This window comes from Osmerus mordax, chromosome 9 (genome assembly GCF_038355195.1).
Source record: "Osmerus mordax isolate fOsmMor3 chromosome 9, fOsmMor3.pri, whole genome shotgun sequence".
In the NCBI taxonomy this organism is placed as follows: Eukaryota; Metazoa; Chordata; class Actinopteri; order Osmeriformes; family Osmeridae; genus Osmerus; species Osmerus mordax.
This window is the reverse complement of record NC_090058.1, coordinates 15,902,670-15,922,060: the sequence shown is the minus strand read 5'-3', so window position 1 is coordinate 15,922,060 and position 19,391 is coordinate 15,902,670. Positions and strand designations below refer to the sequence as shown.

At 53.9% G+C, this 19,391-nt stretch overlaps 1 protein-coding gene and 20 non-coding genes across 21 annotated transcripts; 5 read left to right on the top strand and 16 right to left on the bottom strand.

Annotated features, from left to right (window-relative positions):
• The first annotated feature begins 946 nt into the window (after window positions 1-946).
• On the top strand, window positions 947-2,241 carry LOC136948726 (uncharacterized). The gene is given in 2 exon segments (XM_067242715.1): window positions 947-1,381; window positions 1,384-2,241. Coding segments are annotated over 2 exon segments (1,293 nt in total).
• Window positions 2,242-12,008: 9,767 nt separating this feature from the next.
• Window positions 12,009-12,082, bottom strand: trnan-guu (transfer RNA asparagine (anticodon GUU)). Its single transcript has one exon. It is a non-coding gene; the product is annotated as a tRNA-Asn (tRNA).
• Window positions 12,083-12,225: 143 nt separating this feature from the next.
• Window positions 12,226-12,317, bottom strand: trnar-ucu (transfer RNA arginine (anticodon UCU)). The gene is given in 2 exon segments: window positions 12,226-12,261; window positions 12,281-12,317. It is a non-coding gene; the product is annotated as a tRNA-Arg (tRNA).
• A 395-nt stretch (window positions 12,318-12,712) lies between these two features.
• trnak-uuu (transfer RNA lysine (anticodon UUU)) lies at window positions 12,713-12,785 on the top strand. The gene has a single exon. It is a non-coding gene; the product is annotated as a tRNA-Lys (tRNA).
• Window positions 12,786-13,025: 240 nt separating this feature from the next.
• On the bottom strand, window positions 13,026-13,099 carry trnat-agu (transfer RNA threonine (anticodon AGU)). Its single transcript has one exon. It is a non-coding gene; the product is annotated as a tRNA-Thr (tRNA).
• A 613-nt stretch (window positions 13,100-13,712) lies between these two features.
• trnan-guu (transfer RNA asparagine (anticodon GUU)) lies at window positions 13,713-13,786 on the bottom strand. The gene has a single exon. It is a non-coding gene; the product is annotated as a tRNA-Asn (tRNA).
• Window positions 13,787-13,929: 143 nt separating this feature from the next.
• trnar-ucu (transfer RNA arginine (anticodon UCU)) lies at window positions 13,930-14,021 on the bottom strand. Its single transcript is given in 2 exon segments — window positions 13,930-13,965; window positions 13,985-14,021. It is a non-coding gene; the product is annotated as a tRNA-Arg (tRNA).
• A 395-nt stretch (window positions 14,022-14,416) lies between these two features.
• On the top strand, window positions 14,417-14,489 carry trnak-uuu (transfer RNA lysine (anticodon UUU)). Its single transcript has one exon. It is a non-coding gene; the product is annotated as a tRNA-Lys (tRNA).
• Window positions 14,490-14,720: 231 nt separating this feature from the next.
• Window positions 14,721-14,794, bottom strand: trnat-agu (transfer RNA threonine (anticodon AGU)). The gene has a single exon. It is a non-coding gene; the product is annotated as a tRNA-Thr (tRNA).
• A 175-nt stretch (window positions 14,795-14,969) lies between these two features.
• On the bottom strand, window positions 14,970-15,041 carry trnae-cuc (transfer RNA glutamic acid (anticodon CUC)). The gene has a single exon. It is a non-coding gene; the product is annotated as a tRNA-Glu (tRNA).
• A 374-nt stretch (window positions 15,042-15,415) lies between these two features.
• On the bottom strand, window positions 15,416-15,489 carry trnan-guu (transfer RNA asparagine (anticodon GUU)). The gene has a single exon. It is a non-coding gene; the product is annotated as a tRNA-Asn (tRNA).
• A 143-nt stretch (window positions 15,490-15,632) lies between these two features.
• On the bottom strand, window positions 15,633-15,724 carry trnar-ucu (transfer RNA arginine (anticodon UCU)). The gene is given in 2 exon segments: window positions 15,633-15,668; window positions 15,688-15,724. It is a non-coding gene; the product is annotated as a tRNA-Arg (tRNA).
• A 395-nt stretch (window positions 15,725-16,119) lies between these two features.
• trnak-uuu (transfer RNA lysine (anticodon UUU)) lies at window positions 16,120-16,192 on the top strand. Its single transcript has one exon. It is a non-coding gene; the product is annotated as a tRNA-Lys (tRNA).
• Window positions 16,193-16,423: 231 nt separating this feature from the next.
• Window positions 16,424-16,497, bottom strand: trnat-agu (transfer RNA threonine (anticodon AGU)). Its single transcript has one exon. It is a non-coding gene; the product is annotated as a tRNA-Thr (tRNA).
• Window positions 16,498-17,110: 613 nt separating this feature from the next.
• trnan-guu (transfer RNA asparagine (anticodon GUU)) lies at window positions 17,111-17,184 on the bottom strand. Its single transcript has one exon. It is a non-coding gene; the product is annotated as a tRNA-Asn (tRNA).
• A 143-nt stretch (window positions 17,185-17,327) lies between these two features.
• On the bottom strand, window positions 17,328-17,419 carry trnar-ucu (transfer RNA arginine (anticodon UCU)). Its single transcript is given in 2 exon segments — window positions 17,328-17,363; window positions 17,383-17,419. It is a non-coding gene; the product is annotated as a tRNA-Arg (tRNA).
• Window positions 17,420-17,814: 395 nt separating this feature from the next.
• trnak-uuu (transfer RNA lysine (anticodon UUU)) lies at window positions 17,815-17,887 on the top strand. The gene has a single exon. It is a non-coding gene; the product is annotated as a tRNA-Lys (tRNA).
• A 231-nt stretch (window positions 17,888-18,118) lies between these two features.
• On the bottom strand, window positions 18,119-18,192 carry trnat-agu (transfer RNA threonine (anticodon AGU)). Its single transcript has one exon. It is a non-coding gene; the product is annotated as a tRNA-Thr (tRNA).
• A 175-nt stretch (window positions 18,193-18,367) lies between these two features.
• trnae-cuc (transfer RNA glutamic acid (anticodon CUC)) lies at window positions 18,368-18,439 on the bottom strand. Its single transcript has one exon. It is a non-coding gene; the product is annotated as a tRNA-Glu (tRNA).
• Window positions 18,440-18,815: 376 nt separating this feature from the next.
• trnan-guu (transfer RNA asparagine (anticodon GUU)) lies at window positions 18,816-18,889 on the bottom strand. The gene has a single exon. It is a non-coding gene; the product is annotated as a tRNA-Asn (tRNA).
• Window positions 18,890-19,032: 143 nt separating this feature from the next.
• On the bottom strand, window positions 19,033-19,124 carry trnar-ucu (transfer RNA arginine (anticodon UCU)). The gene is given in 2 exon segments: window positions 19,033-19,068; window positions 19,088-19,124. It is a non-coding gene; the product is annotated as a tRNA-Arg (tRNA).
• Window positions 19,125-19,391: the final 267 nt, after the last annotated feature.

Here is a 19,391-nt window from a genome sequence, read left to right as displayed (position 1 = left end):
TGCGGAACACCCAGGACGGGACCGGAAGCCTCCGGTGCCCGCTGGCCCCGGCGAGAGGCGAGAGGCAGAGGAGCAAGAGGAGAGGCTAGGTCGTTGTAGACCGGCCCGACCCTCCACTCCCAGTACTCCGCACTCCCCCGGATCCCCATACCCCCCTCCCTTGCGGCTGGCCAGACCGCTCGACGAGTCGGGATCGGGATCGTCCTTTCCCGCCAGACCAGACCGGAGGGAGGAAGGAGGGACAGACGGGCAAGAGCCCCACCACCTTCGCCGAGAGCAGGCAGGCCACAGGAGAGTGGCACCCCTAGGGCCAAGCACTCGGGTGGCCTTACCCTGCTCTCAGGTCTCCCTCTGCCCTTCACAGGGAGACTCTCCACCCCAGACCAGACGGGAGGAGGGCCAGGAGCCCCAACACCAACGTTAGGAGCGGGCGAGCCACAGGAGAGTGCCGTCCCTTGGGGACGGGCTACCGAGTGGCCTCAGCCCGCTCTGAGTTTCTCTTCTCCCCCCTTACCCTAGCAGGTTCGGGGGACACGCACCACCACCATCAGCATGGCTGCCAGGATGAACCCTGGGGCGATGAGATGGGTGAACGCCGTCAGAGTGACAGTGAAATCCGAGGAGGCTGCCGGGGACGGAGCCACCACAGGATCCACAACCACCGCAACAACGACAGGACAGAAAGACACGACAACCGGAATGACCCGCCTGGAATTCAGCAGAGCCGTACTCCAACGAGGTATGGGCTTTGTGCCGAACGACCTCAACTGCCTGGTGAAACCACCCTCAACCCCCAACACCTTTGAGGTCAGTTTCAAAACACCACAACTGTTAGAGCAATTCTGGACCATGTACCGCCAAAACAAAAATAACCCGCCCTTCAGTCATCTCCACACAGAACCACTTTCAGACAGGGAAAACAAAGTAGTCACCATCCAATTCCATAATGAAGCTGTGCAGGAGTACGACGTGGAGGTTTGGCTGCGCCGCTATGCCCGCGTCAACTCTGGAGCGAGGAGGGTCCTGGACGAGGATGGAGTGTGGAACGGGGCACGGAAATGGCTGGTCCAGCTCACACCGGATCCATCAGCGGTGGGCGGTGTCCAACACATCCCCAGTACCATCAACCTGGGGAACCACAGGGGCACCGTCCACTACTACGGTATGCCCAAATTGTGCAGGACCTGCGGCCACCTTGGACATCTGGCCGCGGCCTGCACAAAGATCATCTGCCGCATCTGTAGAGGGGAACACCCCACGGCGGCGTGCACCCACACACGCCCCTGCAACCTGTGTGGGCTTCAGGGACACCTCTACAGAGACTGCCCCCAGTCCTACGCCAACAAAACCAGGAGACCGGCCACTACCACCACTACGGCAGCTCCACCGACTCCCCCCCCCCCTACCCCTGACCCCCCCAACCCCCCTACCCCTGACCCCCCCCCTTCAGACTCCTCCACACCCCCCCTTTTCATCATTACGGATCCCGACCCGGTTCCTGACTCCCCCACCAACCCCACCCCCGACCCAAAGACCGACATCCTACCACCGGGGGCAGTCTCCCCCCCACCGACACAATTAGGCCTACTGGACCCTCAGACAGACATACCCATCCCTCTCCAACCGACACCCGTCACGACAAATCAGCCAACATTACAGGACTCTGACTCCACTGACATGACTTCCCCGATATACTTACCCATACGCACCTCCACCCCTGCCGGGTCGGTAACCGTAAGGGAGCCGGCCCTGGTAGGGATTGTCACCCCCCACGACTTACCCCCACATTCCCAGTCACTGTACAACGAGAACAGCAACAACACACCGCCCACAGACTGGAACCAAGTCGTTCTGAAGAGGAAACGTAAAACCATCACTGCGACCTCCGAAGACGACTCCACCTCGACATCCGACTCCCCCTCCCCCCCGGAACCACCACCAAAGCCTCCAGGCCCCCCTCCTCCCCTTCCCCCACGTCCCCGCCCTTGCCCCAAGTCCAGACGCCAACCCCCCACAGCAGTCTCTGAGCCCACACAGGATCAGACCAGCCAGCCCCGGCCCACCCAAGGACCCTCCGTGCCGGCCGAACCTCCACCACCAGGCAGACGGTGGGGGGACGACGAAGCCGTGAGCAACCAGGGGGAGGTGCCCCATCCGGACTACGCACAGGAGGCCATCAGGAACCTCCAAATCATCGCCACAGGAATCGCCGGACCCGTCAAACCATCACAATCACCATGACCATCACAATAACATCACTCAACACCCGCAGCATGTTACAACAGGAGAAGAGGGCAACCGTTTTCAGACACCTCTCAACACAACCGGCCGACATCTACCTCCTCCAGGAGTGTGCCATTCCCTACAAAGGGATGGATGCACTTCTGGAGGGGGAGTGGACTCGGGGAGACTCTCTCTGGTCAGGTTCCAACACGGCCAGAGCGGACGGGGTCGGGATGTTGGTGGCCAATCCATTCCTCCGACAAACCAGCCATCGAGTCGTCGAGAGCGGGCGGATCCTGGCCGTCGACCTGGAGGTCCGGGGTTCCCCGCTCAGGGTCATCAACATCTACGGCCCCACCAGCGTCGCAGAGAGGGTCTCCCTCTACGCCAAGCTCCGACCTCTCCTGATGACCCCCATGCCAGTAGTGGTAGGGGGCGACTTCAACTGCGCTCTGAGGGACGAGGATCGGAGCAAACCCAGGAAGGACAGATCCACCACAGCACTACAGGACATAATCAACGACTTCTCCCTGGTGGACGTCGGCGGCACCTCCCCCCCAACACACACGTGGGTGAGATCCTCGGGCTCTGCCTCTTCAAGGATCGACATGTTCTTGCTCTCGCCAGGCCTGGGAGTGTGTTCCTTCAAGACCCAGGCGACGCACTTCTCAGACCACAGGATGCTGACCGTGACCCTGCGATGGGAGGGGCCAGCCAGACCAACGAGGGGGCCCTGGAGGATGAACACATCGGCACTCCAGGACCCCTCCACTAGCCACTCCTTCTCCAGGCGCTACCTGGAGTGGAGGACCCTGAAGGAACTATTTACATCCCCGATAGAGTGGTGGGAAATGGTTAAGTCCCGGGTCAAGGGGTTCTTCGGAGGGGTGGGAAGGAGGAAGGCTAGGGAACAAAGGGCCCGTTTTCACCACCACAACGAGGCCCTACAACGCCTTAGCCTCCTCCAACTCAGAGGATTCGACGTGACCCGGGAGCTGTCAGAGACCAAGGAACATCTGGCCACACTCTATCGGGAAGAACAGGAGAGGAAGACCTTCAGGGATAAACTCCGGGGCCTGGAGGAGGAGGAGAAATGCACAAGATCTTTTTTCCGCAGGGCACGGTCCAAACAACAAGGCATCCTGTCCCTCTATAACTCCAGCGGCCAGACCGTCACGGACAGCGACAACATCAGGGAGGTGACCGAGGAGTTCTACGGCAGGCTGTTTGACACCAAGCCGGCAGACGGGGCTCTGGCGGAAACCTTCCTCGACGGTCTGGACCAAATCAAAGAGGGGGGCGAGAGCGAGGAACCAGAGCTGAGCCTGGAGGAGCTCACCCGGGCCGTGCACTCCATGAACACCCGGAAGGCCCCGGGACCGGACGGGATCCCGGCGGAATTCTATCAGGCCTTCTGGGAACTCATCAAGGGCGATCTGGCCCAGGTCCTCCGGGCAGTCTACAGGGAAAGGAGGCTAGGAGAATCAATGCGACAGAGTACAGTTACACTAATACCCAAGAAGGGGGACCTCAAGGACCTTCGGAACTGGCGCCCCATCAACCTCCTCTGTTCGGACTACAAGATTCTCACGAAGGCCCTCATGTGGCGCTTCCAAACACACCTCCCCACAGTCATCAACCCGGACCAGACCTGCGGCGTCCCCGGAAGGTCCATCAACGACAACTTGCTCCTGGTGAGAGACCTCATCTTCCACTCCCAGGAGCGGAGGTCCCCCTTCGCGCTCCTCTGCCTCGACCAAGAGAAGGCCTTCGACCGGGTAAGCCATGGCTTCCTGCAGGAGGTGCTAGGGAGGATGAACTTCCCACAACACCTCATCCACTGGACCAGGCTCTGCTACAACAACATCACGAGCAGAGTCCTGGTCAACAAACAGCTCACAGACCCCTTTCCTATCCGGTCTGGGGTCAGACAAGGATGCCCCCTAGCACCCCTGCTGTACGTCATCTACCTGGAGCCTTTCCTCCGTAAAATCAGAGCTACACACACCATCCAGGGTTATCACCTCCCGGGGGCCCAGGGAGAGAGGCTTCAGGTGGTGGCGTACATGGACGACATCACCATCGTCGGCACGGATAGTCGGTCCATCGCCGCGGCAACGAAGGTGGTGGACGACTACTGTGCAGCCACTGGCGCCCTGGTCAATCGAGGTAAGAGCGAACTGTACCTGTCGCAACACTGGAAAGAAGCGATGACCACCTCTTTCCCTGTAAAAACAGACAACATCAAGCTGCTCGGAGTCACCTATCAGAACAACGGGAAAGGGACCCTGACCTGGGCCAACACCATCAGTCAAGCCAAGCAGAAGATCGCCCAATGGAGTGCGCGGTCCCTCACAATAACGGGTAAGATCCTGATCCTGAAGGCAATAATCCTCCCCATTCTCCTCTATGTCGGTAGGGTGTTTCCCCCGGACAGGGTGACGAGCAAGACCATCGAGCGGCTGATGTTCACCTTTGTCTGGGGGAGCAACATGGAGCGCTTGAAGAGGACCATCATGTACAGCGCAGAGGAGAAGGGGGGGAAGGGGGTCCCAGACATCCTCAACATCATAAGGGCACAGGGCCTCTCCCAACTGGTCACAAATATCCATAAACCGGACAGGAAGGCAGGAGCCTTTGAGAGGTACTTCGCCACACCCATACTCAGAGCACTCCGTATCACCAACACCACCATCAACCACACTGTGCCCTACTGCTGGGACCCCCCGAAAGTATACAAGGAGTGGAAGAACTTTGCCTTCAGGACGGGTCTGCCCGCAGCCGGCCTGGCCTCCTGGAAATACAAGGACATCATGGCACACATCAGAGGGAAGGACAACATCACACCACCCAAGGCCAGGCCGGCCCTGGACATCCAACAGGTATGGAAAAACATTAGCCACAAGTGCATCAGCAATAAGCAAAAGGATTTAAACTGGTCAACTGCTCACGGCTGTCTCCCCACCAGAGAGTTCATGTACAGACGGCACATAGCCCGTACCGAGCTCTGCCCCCACGGTTGCACTGACACTGAAAACATTTACCATCTGTTTGTCAAGTGCACCGTGGCCAGGCGGGTCTGGGCCCTGTTTGTTCCCTTTGTCTCCCTCTACAGGAACATCATCTTGCCTCGCTTGGCGGCGGACGACATCCTGTTCGGTCCTCCGGGAGGCTGCACGACCCCCCGCCTACAACATCAGTGGAGGATCGTCAGCGCCGTCAAGCAGGTGATATGGGAGACAAGGAACATCAGGGTCTACCATAAACAGGACCAACCTCTCACCGTCCAGAGGAGGAGAATCACTCTCCTCCTCAGGGACTACGCCATCCTGGACTTCAAACACCACCCGGACACCGCCAGAGACACATGGGGGGTTGAAAGGTGGAAGGACGTGTCCATCTAGCTCAGCCCCCCATGCCACCACATCGCCACACCAGATCTGCACTCCGCCCTCCGTCCCCGAAGGCCAGACGGCGTTCCCCGTTCAACACCCTCATCGCCCCCAACACCACCACCTTCCGGGCAGCCACCACTTCACCCGTTCCGGCACCAAGCCCGAAGACCCGGGGGCACCAACACCTGCCCCCAGTACGAGGGTCCGGAGAGGAGAAACCCACCAGGCTCAATGGGAAGTACACGAAACATTACACCTGCACCCCAGTATCCTTCCTCACCCCCTTCCTTCCTCCCCTCTCCACCATCTCCCCCTATCACCTCACAGGGTTCCAGTTGGCCACATCAGCCCAGCAGCAACATCCTCCACCCCTCAAGGACCGGTCAACCCCCCCACCCCATCTGCTGCAGCACCTGGAACCCTCCTCCCTGGACCCCCGAAAAGGACACTACAGCCCCCCCCCCCCCCCCCCCCCCGGCACAAGGACAAGCCCCCCCCCCCCCCCCCCATCTCATCAAGAAGACTGGCCCCTCCGCCCCCCCCTTTTTTCACCCATACACCCCACCCTACTTACCCGGACACCACAGGGCACACTGCACCGCACCTGGACTGGGCCCGAACTGCAGCACCCCCAACCATCCCTGGAGGAGGGGATACCCCCTCGAATGGCTCCTCCCGAGGTTTCTTCGAAATTTTCTCAAAAGAGTTTTTGTGAGGAGTTTTTCCTCGCTTTCTTGGAGGGTTTTAGGTTGGCGCAGGGAGGGCCCACACTCTGGTGAAAGATTAATGAGTTTTTGAGGTAATTGTCATTGGGTGATTGGAAATGTTTTGTATTATTTGCATTGGGTGAAATGTGGTGGAAGTTATAACATGTATTTGTAAATATTTGTTTTTAATTTTGGTAAAACCAATAAATACGTAAAATTTTGGCTACCCACAATGTTTTTGGGGCTACCTCATTGTTTATGATCATTGACCTTATGCACTTTTGTAAAGTTCTCTCTTGGAAGTCGCTTTGGATAAAAGCGTCTGCTAAATGAATAAATTTAAAATGTAAATGTGTATCTAACAGAAAAAAGATTACAGTAATTCAAAGTAGCCTACAAGGTTTCCCATCACATACTGCACTCACACTGCTTTGGAAATTGTTACTGTAATTACCATACATTGTGGTTACTGTAACATGAAATGTGTACAGCACAATATAATGTCATACAATAAGCACATCAAAACATAACATAACATTATGTATAACCTACACTACCAACACATACAGTAAGAAAGTAAAGCAAAGCTGGAGTTTCACTAGTTGTCGTCCTCACTTTCCTGCTCATCCTCACGCTCCTTTCTGTCTGGCCACAGATTTCCTCGACATCACATCTGATGTTCTCCCTTGCGATGCAACAGGAGAAGAATCATTGTGCATGCCGCAACCATCCCCTACACTGATCTGCTGTGACATGATCACAAGCAGCGTCCATTGCCTGGAGCAGGGACCTCTGGTTTTGAGCCCAATGCTCATAGACCCTCCACCTACATGCAGAAAAAAACTCCTCGATAGGATTGAGGAATGGGGAGTAAGGTGATGAGCACCATAAGCATTCTTGGATGGGCAGTGAACCCTGATGAGTGGGCCACGGTGGAAGCTTACATTGTCCCACACAATGACAAATGTAAGCAAGTGAGGCCCTACCAAACCGCTCTCATGTAGAGGGATAAGATCGGAGTGCAGGTGGTCCAAGAACACCAGGTGCTTCTGGGTATTGTATGGGCCAAGACTGGGAATGTGGGTGACTACACCATTCTCTGAAAGCATGGCAGCACACATGGTGATGTTGCCCCCGAGCTGTCCTGGGACAAGCTCTATATATTTGATGGAGGCATGTATACTCCTGGATAGCTCCTGTCAGCTAACTAAACTTACTGTGTGATTGGTGATCGGATGTGTCCCCTTGTTTAGTAAAGTTCTAGTTGCACCTGACAATGACTGTAACCAGTTGATCCAAGAGATCCATATTACAGTATATACCATTATGTTTTTCATGGTATTATGTGCCTGAAAGATTTTGACAGTGGAGTGAACTATTGTGCAGGTGATGATGTACACAAGGAAATTATGCCAATATGTTTTGCAGCGAATAACCACTTGACTGAGAAGCAACAGTCAGTTTAGACCAGCAAGATATATTCAATTGGTAATTGGCCTAACTGAAGGCAATTGTACTTAACCATTTCAAAGATGTGCTAAATCATTTGAAATGTGTGCAAACTGTAGGCAATTGCACTTGTCATTTACGAGGATGTGCTAATACAATTGCAATTTGATTAAAGGAATGAAAAATTCCAATCGTTTGTGAACAACTGCCCAGTGGTTTGGAGGTTTGCACGTGTTGTTTTGAGAATGTCATTTCTGTTTCGTGAAATGAGCCAAAGCAATGGGGAAAAACTGTAAATTGATAAGGTAGGAACGAAGGGAGACAGATGAAATCGACGCCTCTCTCCGACCTCGTCTCGTCCACTTTATTTATTTTATTTTTTATTTATTTATTTATTTTTTATTTTTTGTCCAAACGCGCGCGCGCCGCCTTTTACGATTCGACGACTGGCGATCCCTCTCGGCGGGAGAATTGTCCTTGCGTCAGAGAACACCGCGGTCGGACCCTTCTGCCAAGTTGCCGTGCAGGTCGGACGGCCTCGGCAAGCAGACGGGCCACGTGATGTCTGGCGTCAGAGAAACCCCGGCTGGACCTCTCTCACCACTTTGTTTTTCTTTTCTTTTTTTGGGTCCAACCAGAGAAACAGAGAAAACCGCGGCCAGACCTCTCTCACCACTTTGTTGTTTTTTTTTTTTTGGGTCCAACCAGAGAAACAGAGAAAACCGCGGCCCGACCTCTCTCACCACTTTATTTCTTTCTTTCTTTTTTGTCCAACCAGAGAACCAGACAAAACCGCCGTCGGACCCTTATGCCAGATTGCAGGTTGGACGGCCTCGGCAAGCAGACGGGCCACGTGACGTCTGGCTTCAGAGAACACCGTGGTCGGACCCGTCTGCCAAGCGGCCGTGCGGCTGCGGCCCCTCGGAATCGGATTGGCCACATTGACCTACATTAAATTGATAAGGTCGGAACGGCGGGAGACAAATGGTCACCGTGGTCGGACCCGTCTGCCGAGCGGCCGTGCGGCTGCGGCCCCTCTGAATCGGATTGGCCACATTGACCTAGATTAATTTGATAAGGTCGGAACGGCGGGAGACAAATGGTCACCGTGGTTGGACCCGTCTGCCGAGCGGCTGTGCGGCTGCGGCCCCTATGAATCGGATTGGCCACATTGACCTAGATAAAATTGATAAGGTCGGAACGGGGGGAGACAAATGGTAACAGTGGTCGGACCCGTCTGCCGTGCGGCCGTGCGGCTGCGGCCCCTCTGAATCGGATTGGCCACATTGACCTAGATAAATTTGATAAGGTCGGAACGAAGGGAGACAGATGAAATCGACGCCTCTCTCCGACCTCGTCTCGTCCACTTTATTTATTTTATTTTATATTATTTTTTATTTATTTATGTATTTATTTATATGTATTTTTTTTTTTGTCCAACCACGCGCGCGCCGCCTTTTACGATTCGACGATTGGCGATCCCTCTCTGCGGGAGAATTGTCCTTGCGTCAGACAAATGGTAACCGTGGTCGGACCCATGTGCCAAGCGGCCGTGCGGCTGCGGCCCCTCTGAATCAGATTGGCCACATTGACCTAGATTAATTTGATAAGGTCGGAACGGCGGGAGACAAATGGTCACCGTGGTCGGACCCGTCTGCCAAGCGGCCGTGCGGCTGCGGCCCCTCTGAATCGGATTGGCCACATTGACCTAGATAAAATTGATAAGGTCGGAACGGCGGGAGACAAATGGTAACCGTGGTCGGACCCGACCTGCGGGTGTGCAGAAGACTGAACAACTCAGTCGAGTGCAGAAGAGGGCTTTGCTCAAGCCACAGCGCTGCTAACGCTACTACCAACACATGCACCACGATGTATATGTCGTGGTGAAGCAAACTGACGTTGTGACAACTTTTTCATAATAAAAAATAAATAAAGTCAAATCTTTTATTTCTAGCCTTGTCTGCCTAGCCTATTAGTACACTCTCGCGCTGTATCCTAGTCTGCGCTGTGACTCACCATACCTAGTCTGTTACGCCACCCTCGTGCTGACAACCTTTCGTAATACAAAAATAGTCAAGTGAAACATTCTCAGTCGAAATAAAAATGAAATCGTATTTGCCCTGAACGTGAAGCGAACCCCGGCCACGGAGCTGAAAGCCCCACAGTCTTGCCACTAGACCACCAGGGAGATACTTGTTTATTGCCTTTCATTCCCAGGCTGTGGGTCACAACGATACAGCGCGAAGGTGGCGTAATATACAACGCTGCGGGTCACAACGACCCCCGAGACAGCACGAAGGTGGCGTAATATACAACGTTGTGGGTCACAATGACCCGGAGACAGCGCGAAGGATAAGTTCAGGCTGCATAGACAATGAGGAGAGCGTGAGGGTCATACAACCAGTTGTTGTAGGGATTTGTTAATGTCATTGAGTGCAGTGCAGATGCCAGTTAATTTCTCATTTATATCTTTGATGGAGTTGATGATTTCGTCTTGTTTCTGTAGGACTGAGTCTGTCAGGACCCTTGGTTCACGGCTTGATGTGGCGCGGGAGCGTGGTGCCTCACTGTGGGGCACAGCGGGGGGAATAATTGCCTCTCCCAGGATGACTCCGGAACTGTCTCCACTCACTGCAATTTATGGAATTATTTGATTACTGCATCAGAGCAGATTATAATTTCCTGTCAAATAAAGTGGTGACCACAATATTGACAACACTGTTGAAAATCAAATTATTCTACTTACCTTCAACCTGACTACGAGTAGACACCGGTGAATTGGACACGGTAGGACCTGCGACTAGGTCACTGTCTCCACCTGACACAATTCCAGACAGCGATGTTTCTCCAATAATTGCTGCAATTCTTAATTGCGTGGGAGAAACGCTCGTCTCAACTTGTCCACCTCCAGTTGCAGCAATGTCTCGCCTGTGTGCAGCTACAACCTTTTTTGCACTTGATTTTAAATCAAACCACTTTTTTTTTATATCTGCCAATGAGCGCCTCTGAGAAGATGCTGCGTTAACAGCAATCGGTACCTTTTCCCAAAGCATATTCTTTTTTTTGTTGGTCAAAACACCGCTAAGTGTTCCAAATAAAACTTTGTGGTTGCACTCAACCTCCGACACTAAAACCTCAATTTCGTTTTGCGAAAAAATTCTTTTTCTTTCCTTTCTTTTCTTGCTCCATTTTCATTACCAATTTCTAGTTGAACTTGTTAGCTCCCTTTTTATTGGTGGTGATTCAACTAATTTAGATAATATGGGGCGTTTCGTATGCAAATGCTTGTGTTCGTGCACGAGTTTATAGACTAAGAACAGGTGAGATTTATCAAGGATAATCTCCTTGAAGTGTGCGTACGGCGCTCGTACGAATGTTTGATAAATCGCACATTCAACTGTTCGTGGGAATATTCCAAACCTCCACGTAAGAACAATTTCTACGCACGCTTGATAAATGAGGCCCCAGCGTTCAAGTCCCTGTGTGAGCTGTGTGTTCAAACCACAGAGCGTGACTTGTGGCGCGCAAAATTGAGCTGACACCTGCGCCTAAAGAGGCACCGCTGAGATTTGAACTCAGGATCTCCTGTTTACTAGACAGGCGCTTTGACCAACTAAGCCTCAGCGCCTTACTTCATAGGACCAGACGGGCTCAGGCTTCCGTTTTCTCTTCGAGTAGGTGCTTTAAGGTGGGGTCGAAAGCCACCTTAGAAAGGTATGCCCAACATGCAGCAAAGGCTCTCAAGGCACCAGAATGAAGAGATTTTCCAGCTTCTTGGACTCGGTCTAAAAACAGATTCCCTGACCGGGAATCGAACCCAGGCCACTGCGGTGAGAGCGCTGAATCCTAGCCACTAGACCACCAGGGAGAGCTTGGCTTCCTCTGCTCGCTGTCAAAGATGAGGACCACGTTGCAGGACGCAGCTTGTCAAAGGTTTCCACTGGACCTTAAAGTTCCCTGACCGGGAATCGAAACCAGCCACTAGACCACCAGGGAGAGACTTAAAAGAGTGGTGCGTCAGCAAAGGCTTTCTTCTTTTGTACCTGAACGGGAGTGAGAATGGGGCATCGCATGCCTTCCTCGCAAATAAAGCCTCCCACTCGCTCGCTCACCCTTTGACAGCTCAGTTGGTGGAGCGGAGGACTGTATTTTTCCGAGATTTTCCAGCTCCGACGGCGGTACAGCTCATTGTCACACTGGCAAGACCCACAACAGGGGCAAACAAGAACACATTCGTCCCTGGGTGGGCTCGAACCACCATCCTTTCGGTTAACAGCCGAACGCGCTAGCCAATTGCGCCACAGAGACCCTGTTTTTACAGAAATAGGACCGGAAAATGGAAGGAAACGCTGGGAGACGAGTGCCAAAACTCCCACGAAGAAGAGGAGGAGCGGCCGTACAAATAACTCTTCCCGTGAGCCGTCGACGGGGAGTTTGGGGAAAAAAGAGAACGACTCTGGTGGGACTCGAACCCACAACCTTTGAATGGCTTTTCCTCCCCCTGCCTAGAAGTCCAATGCGCTATCCATTGCGCCACAGAGCCCCCGACGAGTTACTCGCTTGACGTCTACATTTTCAACCCTGGCAGCATCAGGTCCCTGTTTGGGCGAGGTGCGTTGGTGGCATGCCTCACTCTGAGGAAGCAATCAGAGCTTGATTTTGCCAGGTAAGTAAAAGACGCTACCAAGTCAGACGCGCTACCGTTGTGCCACGAGGCCTAGTTGTGAGCTCAAGAGGCAACGTTCTGACCTGGCGTCTGATGTGCAACCGTTGTGCCGCAAAGCGCGCTGAGAGTACCGTTTAAAGAGGCTCTTTGTGTCGAAGGTGCACCGGCATGCTTGCGAGGGATTCGCCATACCATCCCTCGGGGTTTGTGTGGCGAAGGAGATGTACATGCAGATGTTCCACGAAAAGCTCAGTGTTTCCTGCCACCCCAGAGCCCGGATAGCTCAGTCGGCAGAGCATCAGACTTTTAATCTGAGGGTCCAGGGTTCAAGTCCCTGTTCGGGCGAAGGCTGTTCAAACCGCGTGGCAGCGTGGGATGAAGCGGGCCAAATTGGTCTCTCTTATGTACCTGACTTTGAGGAAACAATGGAAGGAGCAAGGGTCCAGCGTTCTAGGCCCTGTGTGAGCTGTGTGAGCTGTGTGTTCAAACCACAGAGCGTGACTTGTGGCGCGCAACCTTTGTCTCCGTTGCACGCCTGACTTTGAGACAAAGGATGCTAAATTGAGCTGACACCTGCGCCTAAAGAGGCACCGCTGAGATTTGAACTCAGGATCTCCTGTTTACTAGACAGGCGCTTTGACCAACTAAGCCACGGCGCCTTGCTTCATCGGACCAGACGGGCTCAGGCTTCCGTTTTCTCTTCGACTAGGTGCTTTAAGGTGGGGTCGAAAGCCACCTTAGAAAGGTATGCCCAACATGCAGCAAAGGCTCTCAAGGCACCAGAATGAAGAGATTTTCCAGCTTCTTGGACTCTGATGGCAGTCTAAAAACAGATTCCCTGACCGGGAATCGAACCCAGGCCGCGGCGGTGAGAGCGCCGAATCCTAGCCACTAGACCACCAGGGAGAGCTTGGCTTCCTCTGCTCGCTGTCAAAGATGAGGACCACGTTGCAGGACGCAGCTTGTCAAAGGTTTCCACTGGACCTTAAAGTTCCCTGACCGGGAATCGAAACCAGCCACTAGACCACCAGGGAGAGACTTAAAAGAGTGGTGCGTCAGCAAAGGCTTTCTTCTTTTGTACCTGAACGGGAGTGAGAATGGGGCATCGCATGCCTTCCTCGCAAATAAAGCCTCCCACTCGCTCGCTCACCCTTTGACAGCTCAGTTGGTGGAGCGGAGGACTGTATTTTTCCGAGATTTTCCAGCTCCGACGGCGGTACAGCTCATTGTCACACTGGCAAGACCCACAACAGGGGCAAACAAGAACACATTCGTCCCTGGGTGGGCTCGAACCACCATCCTTTCGGTTAACAGCCGAACGCGCTAGCCAATTGCGCCACAGAGACCCTGTTTTTACAGAAATAGGACCGGAAAATGGAAGGAAACGCTGGGAGACGAGTGCCAAAACTCCCACGAAGAAGAGGAGGAGCGGCCGTACAAATAACTCTTCCCGTGAGCCGTCGACGGGGAGTTTGGGGAAAAAAGAGAACGACTCTGGTGGGACTCGAACCCACAACCTTTGAATGGCTTTTCCTCCCCCTGCCTAGAAGTCCAATGCGCTATCCATTGCGCCACAGAGCCCCCGACGATTTACCCGCTTGACGTCTACCTTTTGAACCCTGGCAGCATCAGGTCCCTGTTTGGGCGAGGTGCGTTGGTGGCATGCCTCACTCTGAGGAAGCAATCAGAGCTTGATTTTGCCAGGTAAGTAAAAGACGCTACCAAGTCAGACGCGCTACCGTTGTGCCACGAGGCCTAGTTGTGAGCTCAAGAGGCAACGTTCTGACCTGGCGTCTGATGTGCAACCGTTGTGCCGCAAAGCGCGCTGAGAGTACCGATTAAAGAGGCTCTTTGTGTCGAAGGTGCACCGGCATGCTTGCGAGGGATTCGCCATACCATCCCTCGGGGTTTGTGTGGCGAAGGAGATGTACATGCAGATGTTCCACGAAAAGCTCAGTGTTTCCTGCCACCCCAGAGCCCGGATAGCTCAGTCGGCAGAGCATCAGACTTTTAATCTGAGGGTCCAGGGTTCAAGTCCCTGTTCGGGCGAAGGCTGTTCAAACCGCGTGGCAGCGTGGGATGAAGCGGGCCAAATTGGTCTCTCTTATGTACCTGACTTTGAGGAAACAATGGAAGGAGCAAGGGTCCAGCGTTCTAGGCCCTGTGTGAGCTGTGTGTTCAAACCACAGAGCGTGACTTGTGGCGCGCAACCTTTGTCTCCGTTGCACGCCTGACTTTGAGACAAAGGATGCAAAATTGAGCTGACACCTGCGCCTAAAGAGGCACCGCTGAGATTTGAACTCAGGATCTCCTGTTTACTAGACAGGCGCTTTGACCAACTAAGCCACGGCGCCTTGCTTCATCGGACCAGACGGGCTCAGGCTTCCGTTTTCTCTTCGACTAGGTGCTTTAAGGTGGGGTCGAAAGCCACCTTAGAAAGGTATGCCCAACATGCAGCAAAGGCTCTCAAGGCACCAGAATGAAGAGATTTTCCAGCTTCTTGGACTCTGATGGCGGTCTAAAAACAGATTCCCTGACCGGGAATCGAACCCGGGCCGCGGCGGTGAGAGCGCCGAATCCTAGCCACTAGACCACCAGGGAGAGCTTGCCTTCCTCTGCTCGCTGTCAAAGATGAGGACCACGTTGCAGGACGCAGCTTGTCAAAGGTTTCCACTGGACCTTAAAGTTCCCTGACCGGGAATCGAAACCAGCCACTAGACCACCAGGGAGAGACTTAAAAGAGTGGTGCGTCAGCAAAGGCTTTCTTCTTTTGTACCTGAACGGGAGTGAGAATGGGGCATCGCATGCCTTCCTCGCAAATAAAGCCTCCCACTCGCTCGCTCGCTCGCTCACCCTTTGACAGCTCAGTTGGTGGAGCGGAGGACTGTATTTTTCCGAGATTTTCCAGCTCCGACGGCGGTACAGCTCATTGTCACACTGGCAAGACCCACAACAGGGGCAAACAAGAACACATTCGTCCCTGGGTGGGCTCGAACCACCATCCTTTCGGTTAACAGCCGAACGCGCTAGCCAATTGCGCCACAGAGACCCTGTTTTTACAGAAATAGGACCGGAAAATGGAAGGAAACGCTGGGAGACGAGTGCCAAAACTCCCACGAAGAAGAGGAGGAGCGGCCGTACAAATAACTCTTCCCGTGAGCCGTCGACGGGGAGTTTGGGGAAAAAAGAGAACGACTCTGGTGGGACTCGAACCCACAACCTTTGAATGGCTTTTCCTCCCCCTGCCTAGAAGTCCAATGCGCTATCCATTGCGCCACAGAGCCCCCGACGATTTACTCGCTTGACGTCTACCTTTTCAACCCTGGCAGCATCAGGTCCCTGTTTGGGCGAGGTGCGTTGGTGGCATGCCTCACTCTGAGGAAGCAATCAGAGCTTGATTTTGCCAGGTAAGTAAAAGACGCTACCAAGTCAGACGCGCTACCGTTGTGCCACGAGGCCTAGTTGTGAGCTCAAGAGGCAACGTTCTGACCTGGCGTCTGATGTGCAACCGTTGTGCCGCAAAGCGCGCTGAGAGTACCGTTTAAAGAGGCTCTTTGTGTCGAAGGTGCACCGGCATGCTTGCGAGGGATTCGCCATACCATCCCTCGGGGTTTGTGTGGCGAAGGAGATGTACATGCAGATGTTCCACGAAAAGCTCAGTGTTTCCTGCCACCCCAGAGCCCGGATAGCTCAGTCGGCAGAGCATCAGACTTTTAATCTGAGGGTCCAGGGTTCAAGTCCCTGTTCGGGCGAAGGCTGTTCAAACCGCGTGGCAGCGTGGGATGAAGCGGGCCAAATTGGTCTCTCTTATGTACCTGACTTTGAGGAAACAATGGAAGGAGCAAGGGTCCAGCGTTCTAGGCCCTGTGTGAGCTGTGTGTTCAAACCACAGAGCGTGACTTGTGGCGCGCAACCTTTGTCTCCGTTGCACGCCTGACTTTGAGACAAAGGATGCTAAATTGAGCTGACACCTGCGCCTAAAGAGGCACCGCTGAGATTTGAACTCAGGATCTCCTGTTTACTAGACAGGCGCTTTGACCAACTAAGCCACGGCGCCTTGCTTCATCGGACCAGACGGGCTCAGGCTTCCGTTTTCTCTTCGACTAGGTGCTTTAAGGTGGGGTCGAAAGCCACCTTAGAAAGGTATGCCCAACATGCAGCAAAGGCTCTCAAGGCACCAGAATGAAGAGATTTTCCAGCTTCTTGGACTCTGATGGCAGTCTAAAAACAGATTCCCTGACCGGGAATCGAACCCAGGCCGCGGCGGTGAGAGCGCCGAATCCTAGCCACTAGACCACCAGGGAGAGCTTGGCTTCCTCTGCTCGCTTTCAAAGATGAGGACCACGTTGCAGGACGCAGCTTGTCAAAGGTTTCCACTGGACCTTAAAGTTCCCTGACCGGGAATCGAAACCAGCCACTAGACCACCAGGGAGAGACTTAAAAGAGTGGTGCGTCAGCAAAGGCTTTCTTTTTTTGTACCTGAACGGGAGTGAGAATGGGGCATCGCATGCCTTCCTCGCAAATAAAGCCTCCCACTCGCTCGCTCACCCTTTGACAGCTGAGTTGGTGGAGCGGAGGACTGTATTTTTCCGAGATTTTCCAGCTCCGACGGCGGTACAGCTCATTGTCACACTGGCAAGACCCACAACAGGGGCAAACAAGAACACATTCGTCCCTGGGTGGGCTCGAACCACCATCCTTTCGGTTAACAGCCGAACGCGCTAGCCAATTGCGCCACAGAGACCCTGTTTTTACAGAAATAGGACCGGAAAATGGAAGGAAACGCTGGGAGACGAGTGCCAAAACTCCCACGAAGAAGAGGAGGAGCGGCCGTACAAATAACTCTTCCCGTGAGCCGTCGACGGGGAGTTTGGGGAAAAAAGAGAACGACTCTGGTGGGACTCGAACCCACAACCTTTGAATGGCTTTTCCTCCCCCTGCCTAGAAGTCCAATGCGCTATCCATTGCGCCACAGAGCCCCCGACGATTTACCCGCTTGACGTCTACCTTTTGAACCCTGGCAGCATCAGGTCCCTGTTTGGGCGAGGTGCGTTGGTGGCATGCCTCACTCTGAGGAAGCAATCAGAGCTTGATTTTGCCAGGTAAGTAAAAGACGCTACCAAGTCAGACGCGCTACCGTTGTGCCACGAGGCCTAGTTGTGAGCTCAAGAGGCAACGTTCTGACCTGGCGTCTGATGTGCAACCGTTGTGCCGCAAAGCGCGCTGAGAGTACCGTTTAAAGAGGCTCTTTGTGTCGAAGGTGCACCGGCATGCTTGCGAGGGATTCGCCATACCATCCCTCGGGGTTTGTGTGGCGAAGGAGATGTACATGCAGATGTTCCACGAAAAGCTCAGTGTTTCCTGCCACCCCAGAGCCCGGATAGCTCAGTCGGCAGAGCATCAGACTTTTAATCTGAGGGTCCAGGGTTCAAGTCCCTGTTCGGGCGAAGGCTGTTCAAACCGCGTGGCAGCGTGGGATGAAGCGGGCCAAATTGGTCTCTCTTATGTACCTGACTTTGAGGAAACAATGGAAGGAGCAAGGGTCCAGCGTTCTAGGCCCTGTGTGAGCTGTGTGTTCAAACCACAGAGCGTGACTTGTGGCGCGCAACCTTTGTCTCCGTTGCACGCCTGACTTTGAGACAAAGGATGCAAAATTGAGCTGACACCTGCGCCTAAAGAGGCACCGCTGAGATTTGAACTCAGGATCTCCTGTTTACTAGACAGGCGCTTTGACCAACTAAGCCACGGCGCCTTGCTTCATCGGACCAGACGGGCTCAGGCTTCCGTTTTCTCTTCGACTAGGTGCTTTAAGGTGGGGTCGAAAGCCACCTTAGAAAGGTATGCCCAACATGCAGCAAAGGCTCTCAAGGCACCAGAATGAAGAGATTTTCCAGCTTCTTGGACTCTGATGGCGGTCTAAAAACAGATTCCCTGACCGGGAATCGAACCCGGGCCGCGGCGGTGAGAGCGCCGAATCCTAGCCACTAGACCACCAGGGAGAGCTTGGCTTCCTCTGCTCGCTGTCAAAGATGAGGACCACGTTGCAGGACGCAGCTAGTCAAAGGTTTCCACTGGACCTTAAAGTTCCCCCTGACCGGGAATCGAAACCAGCCACTAGACCACCAGGGAGAGACTTAAAAGAGTGGTGCGTCAGCAAAGGCTTTCTTCTTTTGTACCTGAACGGGAGTGAGAATGGGGCATCGCATGCCTTCCTCGCAAATAAAGCCTCCCGCTCGCTCGCTCGCTCGCTCACCCTTTGACAGCTCAGTTGGTGGAGCGGAGGACTGTATTTTTCCGAGATTTTCCAGCTCCGACGGCGGTACAGCTCATTGTCACACTGGCAAGACCCACAACAGGGGCAAACAAGAACACATTCGTCCCTGGGTGGGCTCGAACCACCATCCTTTCGGTTAACAGCCGAACGCGCTAGCCAATTGCGCCACAGAGACCCTGTTTTTACAGAAATAGGACCGGAAAATGGAAGGAAACGCTGGGAGACGAGTGCCAAAACTCCCACGAAGAAGAGGAGGAGCGGCCGTACAAATAACTCTTCCCGTGAGCCGTCGACGGGGAGTTTGGGGAAAAAAGAGAACGACTCTGGTGGGACTCGAACCCACAACCTTTGAATGGCTTTTCCTCCCCCTGCCTAGAAGTCCAATGCGCTATCCATTGCGCCACAAAGCCCCCGACGACTTACCCGCTTGACGTCTACCTTTTCAACCCTGGCAGCATCAGGTCCCTGTTTGGGCGAGGTGCGTTGGTGGCATGCCTCACTCTGAGGAAGCAATCAGAGCTTGATTTTGCCAGGTAAGTAAAAGACGCTACCAAGTCAGACGCGCTACCGTTGTGCCACGAGGCCTAGTTGTGAGCTCAAGAGGCAACGTTCTGACCTGGCGTCTGATGTGCAACCGTTGTGCCGCAAAGCGCGCTGAGAGTACCGTTTAAAGAGGC